Source organism: Danio rerio, chromosome 21 (assembly GCF_052040795.2).
Source record: "Danio rerio strain M-AB ecotype USA chromosome 21, GRCz13ab, whole genome shotgun sequence".
Lineage (NCBI taxonomy): Eukaryota > Metazoa > Chordata > Actinopteri > Cypriniformes > Danionidae > Danio > Danio rerio.
The window spans coordinates 30,702,501-30,715,013 of record NC_141041.1 but is presented as its reverse complement, the minus strand read 5'-3'; the positions used below and the strand labels follow the sequence as shown (position 1 = coordinate 30,715,013).

General features: G+C 34.3%; 1 protein-coding gene across 1 annotated transcript in view; it reads right to left on the bottom strand.

The window, feature by feature from the left end:
- pcxa (pyruvate carboxylase a) overlaps window positions 1–12,513 on the bottom strand; it is a 224,914-nt gene that overhangs the window by 168,108 nt on the left and 44,293 nt on the right. Inside the window, 1 exon segment of the mRNA NM_001328356.2 lies at window positions 1,742–1,860. Coding sequence (NP_001315285.2) covers window positions 1,742–1,860 — 119 coding nt within the window.

The following is a 12,513-nucleotide window of genomic DNA, read 5'->3' as shown; positions in this document are numbered from 1 at the left end:
TAAGATGATGATGTCTTGCACTTATTATCGTGTTTTTCCCCACTCTGACATTTTAACAGCCAGAGTACTATACAAATTTTGAGTGTTAATTAGTGTTATGGGGCGGCTGAACAACGCCCCTCAGTTATGCAAGTTTAATTGCATTTGGCCACACAAAATGTCTTCATAAATGTCAACGAATATTTAGCTGAGTCATTATTTTGCTGAAAAAAAGAGATCTTCTCAGAATCCAAATGTCAGAAAGACACGTGGTCGAACCAGAATCAGGATAAATTGAACAGAAAGTGGGATGATAAAAATAGAAAATGCTGAATGCAAAAAAGTTCATGAATGTTCCATTGTCATATTTATGCAAAAATAAAACATTTATCCTGGCCTGATGCAGACAAATGGATAAAACCTAGTGGTTTAAAAAGATTGGTATAGGCAATATGGGTGTAACTGATCACAACCCACAGTCCGGAACGCACGTGAACCATGGATTAATAAAGTTTTTTTGAACTTGTGGGTTAATCCAACATAAACAATTGCAGAGATATCGCCCCCTGCATCATTCAAATCATGTGTATAAAAGCATTTTGGCCTCCTGGTAAAATATAATGATGAAGGAAAAAGTTGTAGTGGGACTTAAATGCTTTTTTAGGTCATCTATAAAAAGGGTTTTCTTTCACTGATTGTTTGGCCTGCATTAATGCATTCAATGTAAAGCTGCATGACTAACATTAAAAAGATTGTGATCTCAATTCAAACTCGCGTAACATAAATATTAAATGACAATGATTTACATGTTTGTTAATCCTTCGAAGCGCTGCATTCAAATCTGCGTTTGATCAAGAGAGATTCAGTTTGAACTATTTTTCAGTTCGTTACAAACTAAAAAATAACACAGAAGAACTGGGATAGCAGTTTATGTTCACTGTAGTACACTGATGTTTATGGTAAGGATTAAAATCACTGTTTAATGGAACTTGACGCTGGTGATTTTTGTAGCAATTACATTGTGTAAACAATGGGTGGATGGCAAACGACCATCAAAATTAAGTCAATGAATGGGTTTTCAAAAATGATACACATACAGAATAACAAACAAACGTTTGTGTGAATTGTTGAATCACTGACTGAAAATAAATATATGCTGAACAAATTTCTATATTTAGCATTATCAGCAACAGTAGCAAGGATCATTCTTCATATTGAATATTTTACTTTACAGCAGTTTCTTTCTTGATTTTTATTTTTATTAAAATTACAGGTTTTAAGTTCTGTTTGTTAAAACCAATGGTTTTTGCAGTGATAGTTTTTGTGTAAATGAAAAGCAAATGACATTTGTCTCCTCCGAAAAATAGTCCAATCTGTGACTTAAAAACAGTAGTGTGATCCGAACCATGAGATTTGTGATTCATTACACCACTAATAGACAAAGCAGATTTAAGCATTTTATGGCTGAACTGACATCCTTAAACGGATATTTTAACGCCATCAAAATGAATCCTGTTCTACACAAGACAAGATTTTTGGTATATAACCTACTGTTACACTAAATTACATTTTAATGGTTGTTTTCTGTAAATCTCAGTGCGAAAAACAAAAGTGTTAAAGTGAAATAACTAAATAAATCCCCAACTGGACACATTTCAAAGACCAAAGACTATATTTAAAAGTGTATTACACTTCAAAAGCTCTTTTTATCTTTAGTATTCACAAATACATTATTTACATATACAGACAGAAAGACACTCACTCTGTGATCTCCTCTGTAACAGTGTGTTCCACCTGCAGACGCGAGTTGACCTCGATGAAGTAATGTTTACCATGTTTATCCACCAGGAATTCCACTGTGCCAGCGTTCTCATAGCCAACCTAAAAGGAAGAGATGGAACAGACTGAGCTTCCCAGTCACAACTTAACAAATTAACCATAGTAAATGTTTTTAGTTTATTTTTTTACAAATCTTACATATACTTCACATAATTAAAAAAAAGAAAAGAAAAAAAAAGAGCAAGTGAGAGAGACTCTTAACCTTCACTAAGTGCTGTTTGTTTACCTTCTAACACTTTATGTAGCAATAAATTTTTGGAAAGTTTTACAGTTTATCTGAAGGTAAATGTTGTTGTTACCAAACTGAACACAGTTTTTGCATTCTTTTGAAAATTTCAGCCCACAACAATTAAAATTACACTATTTTATGGCGTCCTTGATGTAAATGAATTCAATATCCATTAATATACTTGTTATTGGGCTATAGCAAGAATGAGGAGTTAAGCTTAACAGACGCTATAAACAGAAAGGTATGCATTTCCAATCAAGTCATGAATGTTATAAGGCAAATCGGTTCAGCTGATTTGTAATGCAAATATCTAAACACCCATTAACAAGACAGCACTCAATGCATTTAAACATGTAAACACGATCAAGATGACCTGCAAACATTCAGAGTATCATAATGAGTAAGCTTTTTACTCATAGCACACGTGCTGCTGATATTAATAATTACTCATGATAATAGTATATGCAATATGCATACCACAGACAGATGTGACAAGTTAGATTTTTATAAACCAAGCATTGCATATGTTGCATGCATAGGTTGTTTACTCAAATGTGGTCAATTAGATGGCAGCCTATAATCTTTATTCCTACATCCCCACTACAGTGTTTAAAAAATAAAAATAAAAATAAAAAAAGTTGACCAAACTAGACTAAGCAAAGCTTTTTTCTTAGTTTCAGTCAGTCAACCTAAAAAGCTGTGCAGCAATTTTAAGGTCAACTTCTTTTTACAGTGTAGGTGCATTTTTGGTAATTTCTAAAAAGGTGAAGCAAGAGACTCAGATGCAAAACATTTGATTTCAGAGACTGAAAATAAATACAAATAGCAGAATAGAGAGAGGAATAAAATGACAGCAGCAAGTAGTTTAGAATGATTAATCGAATTTAAATCACAACCACAGTTGAGCAACACGGTCATTGTCATAAACATCTCATCAAAAAAGTATGAAGTTATTAATAAAACTCTTGGAAGGAACTCCAATTGCTCACTAAGAAACCCAGAAAATCCCTATAGCACAACATTATATACAGAAGACTTAACAAAATGTTTACACCTTAACATTGTTTAGCCTGAATTCTATTTAATTAGATCAGAATTCTTAAGTTATCTACTTCCTGTTTATTCATTAAAAATAATATAACAGTTATAACACTTCAAGGGAAACATTCTATAGCAAGATATTTCAGTATCCCAATACTCAACAACAATCATATACCATTTTTCTCTGGTATTGGAAATCCAAACAATGAGAAAAGTTGTTTTAAACTAGTGTGAACATGGCTTGGTTGCTATTGCCAGAATAGCTGGTCAATGTATTTCAGAAGCTGTTGATCTACGAGGATTTTAATGCACAAACATCTCTAGGGTTTACAGAGAATGGGGTTAAAAAATATAAATAAATAAAAAAAAAAAAGAAAGAAATCAAACCTTGAAGCAGATGAGCTACAGTTGCAAAAGAAGAGCAAACTGATGACACTCCTGTCAGCTAAAAGCAAACTGAGGCTAAAATTCACAAATGATTAACAAAGTAGACAGTATTTATTTATTTTATTGTAAAGCACTTTGGATCAACTACGGTTGTGTAAAATTGTGCTGTATAAATAAAGTTTGCCTTGCCTTGCTTAAAATATTAAATGAAGGTTGCCTGGTCAGCTTAGTTTTTATTTCTATTGTGACATTGAGATTTTATGGTTAAAATTTGGTGCAACTGTTAAGTCTGGTAGTGCTGTAACAGTGTAAGGTTTATTTTTGTGGGACAGGTCTCTTTTATTTGTGCCCATCAATGCCCCATTGTTTAAACACCACAGTCTAGTAGAGTATTTCTGTTGACTATGTTCATCCCTTGATGACCAGTGTGTCCATCTTCCAGCAGGATAACATCAAATCAAAGTTCAAATTATCTCAAATCTTGAGTTTGCTAAACTCAAATGGCCTGAAGAGCTTTAGATTTTTTGAAGTCAACTTTTATGTGATAACAGTCAATGTCAATCAGCTGCAAATGTTTTGCAACAGGCCACAATTTGTAATTTACTGCAGTAAAAAGAAAAATACAAATGCTGCCAGACGGCTCATAACAGCTGTTTTCAAAAGACAGCTAGCCATTCTATTCTTTTTAGGCATAATTGGCATTAAGGCTGTGCGATCAATTGAAATCGAATCGCAATGGTGATTTGAAACGTTGCAATTATCCAAATAGCAAGAGGCTGTGATATGAAATATGTATTATTTTATTTCTCCTGACCATAGGAGTCTAGGAGTGTCTTGCTAAAGTCAACTGAAAGTTATTACCAGTGACACTTAATCTAGTAGTAAGCAATAGCAAAGTACTATTCCAGAATTGTTTCAGCCATGTTAGTTTGCTGAGTATTCTGTATTTTTTAGAATTAGTATTATTATTATTATTATTATTATTATTATTTTATTTGAATAAATATTTAAGCTGATATTTTCTCTTTTCCATTTTTAATTAACACTTACTGCAAGAAAAAAACTGCAATATCTGTCAAAAAAAAAAAATCAATAAAAAAAATTTAAAAAAAATATATATATATATATTTATATATATAGCAATTAGATATTTTACCCAAAACGCACAGCTCTAATTGGCAAAATAATATGAAAAATTCACATTTCATTGGGTGAAAATGAAACCTTGAGGTCAGAAGTGGAACATTTCACAACTGAATTTCCCACTGCTGACTGTGTCTGGAATGCAGTATTTACAGAACATGTTTTTTGCATTTAAAAAGGTGGGATAGCACTCAGGCCTCCTACATCAAGTTGCTGTCAAATAAAACAGTTATTAATGTTCATAACAGTTGACCATACCAACTTGCTACTGTAAACAAGCTTGCAACGCTCTCACCCTACGAGTTCTTCTAATTTGTTCACTGTTTTGGGACTGACATCGATGAATGGCGCTTCATGCTAAAAGTTGAAATTCTTTTAACTGAACTTGGTGTCTACATAAAACGCAGAAAAGTGTGACAAGACAAGCGGAATGGTCATGCACGCTTACATTAAAAACCAAAGGAAAAGTAGTGCATTGATAAGAAAAAATGTGTTCTGTGTGAATAGCAATGCTCTGTGGCCATGTTGTTCATGTCAAAAAGAAAAAAGAAAAAAAAAAAACACATGATCAATGCAGCTCAACTAGCCGACTAATCTAAAAGCATCATGGCCGAGAATTACATACAACCAGTCTAAGCAAGCCCTACTTCACAGTCACCAGATCTCAGCCAGAGAGATTCACATCATGGATATGCAAACCTGCAGAAACCGTGATGCTCTCATGTCAATATGCACCCATGATCTGTGTGGAATGTTTCTAGCACCTTGCTCAATCTATGCCATGTAAAATTAAGGCTGCTCTGAAGAGAAAACTGGGTGCAACCCAGTATCAGCAAGGTGATTTTTTTTCCAAACAAAACTAAACATGTGTAACTGGAAACCAAATGCAGGGCAAAAACTGCAACTTCAAATATTTTTGACTAAGAATCACTATAAATTGTTAAAGGATTTACCTCTTTGTTTGTTTGTTTTTTGGTGTTGTTTTTAAATGACATTAGTGGCTAAATACCACCTTTTAATAGCAACACTAAACTATAGTGCATTGTGGTAAGGATGGATTACTGCAAAGGCAGCATAACAGCAGGTTGCCTCTTACTAGGCCACATCTTGACTCACACACACACCACAAAGCCCAATAGGGGGTTTCATAATCCCGTCCCCAAATTTCGCAGAAGTGCAATCCAATTCGTCCTTAGGCCTGTCTCAGCTGCCAAATTTCCCAACGCAACACGTCTGGATACACACCATCTCTCACACACACACACACACACACACACACACACACACACACACACACACACACACACACACACAGATATACAGTGCATGGAAAGTAAAGCATCCTTGATAACTGGCTGCCAACACACACTGAGATCAAACAACTAACCCTTCAAATTCCTGGCTGATATTCATACTCACACCCGCTCGAAAACCTCACAAGCCCTGTGAGACCGCAAGAAGGCATGAAGACTGTACTCGAGACTTGAGAACATCCATCATTTTCTCACACACATGCCGAAATGCAGAGAGCAGATTAAAACTATCAGACCGACACAATGAAAGAGATGAAAATAAACAAGACAGAGCGCAGTGCCCACGAGTAGAAAGGTACAGACAGGTAATTAAGTTGGTAAAACGAGAAGAGGAAAGGATGGAGAGCAAGAGAAGAGGACAGATGGCATTCCACCGAGAGGACTAAAGAGGGTGAGAAAGAAGGAGCGAGAGAGATGAGTAATTATGAGCCTCACAGCTTGAAACAATTTCTAATTACTTTATAACATCCATAGCATAAACAGGGTCTACAGACAGGCTATGACGAGAGACAGAAAAAGGTCAAAGGCGGAGGGGTTATTATTGGGCTGCTTTTTCATATAGGATTCAACACACTGTAAAGGCAATAGCTGTTCTCAGTAATATAATTAATTGCAGTTCACTTACTATGAATAAGTTTGTTCACCTTACAATATTTAAACAAGTAATCACAACTTTTTGGCATTCAGTTGTTAAACTAAACGGATTAAAGTAATAATATGCATTTACAACTTCTGTGTGGTTGTGTGTCAAAATCATGGTGATGAGGGAACAGGTTGAAGAATTAAAACTCGAGCATAAACAAAAAAATCTGACAGATTTTGGTCAATTTGGTCTTCCCTTTGGGAATACATAAAGCAGCTCTTTTAAATTTACACAGGATCCTTTTTTTATACGATTTTTGTTTATTTTACACTTAACTAAAATAGTGTGATTGTGCGTTATTTTAATCAATTTATTTGTTTTTTTATATTAATTTCTTTGTTATTTTCTATTTTTAAGACTGTACACCCTGTAACACGTTTATACATTTTGATGTTAATATTTTGTGAATGTGGGCCTAACAAATAATAAAACTGAAGCATAATCAGACATAAGCATAATAAATCTGAGCTTTTTTAATTCTTTGATGTTCAAAATGTATACATATAATAATATATTATAATATATTAATAAATGTAATCAGATTTCTGATTATTTAATATAACTATATCATAAAATGTATATTATATTAAATAATATTTCATAAATATTATTATTCTACTACTACTACTACTACTACTACTACTACTACTACTACTACTACTACGATGACGACTACATAACTTTAAAGATTGGTTGAAAATGACATTTTATAAAGTGTTATAGTTTTTTTGCAGTATGCGGAAGCTATACAATACAATAAAATGTTTTAGAAGTGTAGATATTGGTTTTTAGTGCAGCACAGTGGTGCAAGAAGGTCACTGGTTCGAGTCACAGCTGGGCCAGTTGGCATTTTTGTGTGGAGTTTGCATGTTCTCCCAGTGTGCTCTGGTTTTCAAATACATGTGCTACAGGTGAATTGGGTAAGCTTAATTGTCTGTAGTGCGTGTATGTCCTGGTCCTCCACGTTGGGGGTTGAGCGTTGAGCTAACCGATCACCTTGTAAAAATTAATGTTAACACCAACATGGTGTGGCTAAATATCAACTTCGATACAAACGGCCCTAAGAGTGTGAAAGAAAGAAAGGTACTGGTTTTTCTCTTTACTTAAAATGATCAAGTAAGCTGAACTAAAACATTTAAGGCAATCGGTCATCCCTATTTTCCTAGTAATGTGAACACTAATTAGAAGTTAACACAACAAAATACTTTGAGTCAACGGTATTGAATTTTACTTTATTAAGAAGTTGTAAATACAAACTGTTAAGTTATGCTCACTTAAAATTAATAAACTACTTAAAAATTGAGGCAATCGGTTTCCTCAATATTTCTAAGGTCAATTTATTACATTTTACAGTGTATATGGAATAATGACTAAAAGAAGGAGAGGAAACAGAGGCTGTAACCGCCATTTGGGGAAAATGATCCTTTTAAATCTTAGATTAAAGGTCTATTAATGCAGGCTTAGTAGCAGATTTTTCAAACCCTTGTTAATTCTTTGATCATTTTAACTGTTAACGCAAAATGCATATAATTAGCCTAAAATGTATATTTGTATTAATTTCAATATTTCACTATTTTCCCAACACTAGCAGCAAATAAAAAAATGTACACTTAAGACCTTATGGGCAAAAGAACTAATATTTAAAGGATTAGATCTCCCAAAAATGTAATTGTGCTCTTAATTGCTCACCCTTTTAGCATTTCAATCTCTTAAGACCTTTGTTCAACATTGGAACACAAACTAAGAGGTTTTAGACAAAATCAGAGTGCTCTGTCATCCAATGGTCACACAACATTTTAAGTCCAGTAAAGTAACTAAAAAGACTGGAAACATTCCATGTGACTACTGTGATTTAACTGTAATCATACAAAAGCACCACGAAAACTTGTCAAAACAAATTTAAATATGACTGTTTACATATCTTCTCTTTATATACATACTGTCATTAGAGTCAGGACACAGAATAGTCAGATATTTGTAGTAAGCATGCACCCCGATCTGGGTGGAAAACAAAGGTGGACAAATTTTTTTTTTTTTTTTTTTTTTTTTTTTTACAATTTTCTGAAACTCAAAACTGTTTTGGAGTTTCATATAAGGATTTGTATGATTTGGGAGCTCTCAAATTTAGTCTAAAATACCTTTTTTTGTTTTCCAAAAAGGGACAAAGCTCTCAAGGGGTTGGAAAAACATGGTGACAACGAACAACATCATTTTAAATATTGGGTGAACTAATCCTTTAATATCCCTTTCTTTTAAGCATAAAATAGTTGATTCTTTATAAATACTCTATTGACAATGTTGCAACATTTTTTTATGCAAAACTCTTAACTATTCTGGCATATTTCTTGTATTTTGTCTAGCCTATGGAGCACTTATTTCTTCTTGTCTGTTCAGAGCACTGCAGGCCAATGAATTAAAATTGTGCAATTATAATTATGTGGGTGTAATGTATAGATGTCAGAATGCGTTTTCTACACATGTACTGAGGAACGTCTGTGAGCAGAAGGATTTATGTGCATTTATCCAAGTAGAAGAGTTTTTGTCTCTTTATCTGAAACTGCATAAAAATGAATATGTAAATGTTTCTCATCATTGACTTATTCAAGACCATAATAAAAAAAAGATTGCATTGTCTTTCTTCCGCAGTAAAATACATATTGGGTTACACACAATCGATTTGTGTTGGGACTTGAAGCAATTAAGTTAACTTGTTAGTTTTTACAAATTCAAGTGGAATAAACATAATCAAGTTACTCTGCCAAAGAAAGTTAAGAGTTGTGTCGGTTCAGCTCAATTTAAAAAGAGTAGCTAGAACCAACATCAAATGTAATTTGAGTATTTCTTCTTTCTTTAACAGCAGAAAATAAACAAACCTCTAACAGGCTGGTGTCACTTTGTAATACAGTATGTACATATAATAAATAAAGTTCAATTAAATTCTGATATAAACGTAAATTTTAAAACGATAGAAAATTATTCATTTAAATGTACTTGTCTTTAAAAGAATTTAGGAACTAAAGAAATCCTTACACAATTATCAAGTAGCACCAGTGTTCTTAGCATTAACAATATTAAGAAATCTCTCTTAAATAACCAGTAATTTCTGAGAGAATCATTTATGAAATCACCATTTTCATTAGGTCATTTCAGTATATGATGCTGAGAAATGCACGCTAACATCATATATTGTAAAGATTTTTTTACATACTTAATGCACACATCGACATATGTATTTGCATGATTAAACATCAACAATTCTTCAGCAGAACGTTTCTCTACAAGGAAAGAAAACTGTGCTTTTATAATGCCAGGCTCCAAAAAAAGACAAAAAGCAACATTAAAATTTCATAAAAGCAGTTCTTACTACTAGCATGGCTAAAATGAAGTCCTCTGAAGTCAGTTGATAGCTTTGTCTTGTAGCTGTGTGTCATTGTTTGCTGACAATGTCTCTTCTGGTGTAGCTATCAAACTCTGTCTTTTCCAAATAAATGCACAGTCGGTCATGTGACAATAGAAAAATCAATGCTTTCTCACATCAAGATGTCAAGCTAGGTACAAATATTTTTAGAGGCGTCAAGGGAAAAACTGTCAGCGTATAACTGATTTTCAAATGTTTTTTACTCAAATGACAACAAAAAAAAAAAACACATGACTTAAGACGTAATATGGGACATGAGTCAATAGACAAGCTGCTTTGACGTTAATATTAAAACCTCCTCTTATGCACAGGGTTGTAACAATTAAAGGTGCCCTATAAAGAAAATCAGGGTATACAAAGCCATGGTAGAATAATAAAAGATCAGTATACGGAAATGGACAGACCGTGAGCCTCAGACGCAACTGTTTTCTTGTTCTCATGTAAATTCCACGAGTGTAAAATCCCAGTAGACAATGGCCCAATTGGAAGACAACACAAAAGACGACTCATAGGCCACGCCTCATTTGCATGCAAGTCTACTTTTTATTGATCATCTGGACCTGAGAAGCAGCTGACTTCATCAAGAGAACAGACTCATATCTAGCTCCGAGATCATTAATGTTCACACCTCAGGCTGCGTTTAATAAGAAACAACATTTTGTAGATGTAAATTTTTTTTTAGTATAGACTTTTCTTACAACGCAAAATTACCCATTCCGCTTTGCGTGTAACCGCAAGGACAATGCTAAAAACTTCAGGTCGGCAGCTGATGCGTATAAACTAACATTTAGATTTATTTTCATTCATTTTAAAATTCATTCATTTTATTTACTTTTAACGTCCTTGAAAGTGAAAATAAAAGGGCGTTTTGAAATGACAGGAAAACACATACTATAGTAAATACTGCACAACACAAACTAAATCAATAAAACATAAACGGCTCCCGATTAGAATCAACATACAAATCAGCAGCAGAGTATCAGTAACGGACTTTTATTGGTCATTTTTATCAATTGCATGACTTGCATACCTGTTAAGTTTTATGCCAGTAATCTGGTTTGCTCTATAATGCAGTGAAGTAATGTCTGTGTGTGTGTGTGTGTGTGTGTGTGCGCAAGCATTAAAGTGCCGCTGATCTAACAGCAGACAGGTTGGGAGATTCGCATCAAATGTCTGATGCTGTTAGGTCAATCTGGACCAAAATCTCTGAGGAATATTTCCAGTACCTTGTTGAATCTATGCCACAAAGGATTAAGGCATTTCTGAAGGCAAAAGGGGATCACAACCCAGTACTAGTAAGGTATACTTAATAAAGTGGCCGGTATGTGAATTAAATTAAATTTCTCTTGCATATCAATTAGTTTTCAAATTAACATATTGCAAGCACATTTGTATCACTGTAAACATATCAGCTAGCATGATTTTCCATCTCAAACTAGTCGTTGCTAGTGATGCAGCTAAATATACTGAGGAAGAGTTCATGTTTGAAAGTCAACCAATGTTAACCAAAGCTTTTTATAATTACACCAAACAACGCAGCTCAGAAACTCAACATTTTGCGCTTTACAGAATAAAAATACATTAAAGTACACGTGGATCAGATACGAGTAAACCATTCCTCCAAACTTTCACTGTTATATATTCAACTACATCCTTGCATTAGAGACAAAACGGTGGTGAGAGGAAGAAAACACAGATGCTGACAGGCAGAGACAACAGAACAACTTATGCAATCACTGAAGTTAAACAGCATTATGTAAACACCCTCATCTTTCACCGATGATTAGCAGTGAAGATGCTTTATGTTCACAATCAGCCACTGCCTGCCTCAAAACGCATGCAAACGGGTGCGAGAGAGTGAGTGTTGACTGCGGGTCTGTGATCCCCAACCTGTGCTTCAGGCACTGTGGGTAGAGCAGCTGTCTCCATGGCAACAGCTGACATAAAACAAAAAAAAGAAAAAAGGAAAAAAAAAGACGTTAAAACGGGGAGATGTATCTGTCATGTTAATGCCATTTAATTCCTCATCCTCGAGCACACAAAAAAAGGCTGTAACAGAGACCACAACAATTTAAGCGGCGCCCCGAGAAGAACAAGGTCAACAAAAATGCGTGCAACGTAATTGGTGAAGAGAGTCTTCTCACATTTTTCATCCTCCATGACAACGCGTTGACAAAAAGGACAAAATTACAAGGCTGGCTATCATAGGGTCAGCATTGAGAACTGAAAGGGATGTAAAAACAGACTATTCAGAGGGAATCTGTGCCGACAAACATTGCTCTTAGCCCTCGGAGAAGAGAAAGGGACAAAAAAAGACAGACATCCAGCACTGGAGAACAAAAAAAAAGAAAAAAAAAAGCTGAAGGTCAGCGAGAACACCACGATATACTTCCCTTTTATTAACAAGGACATGGATGAGATATGTGGAAACTCTGTAGTGTGTTCTTAGAGTCACCTTACAAAACAGGTGTGCCATAAAATGTACAGATATATTATTAAAAAAAATTTTAAAACTACCTTC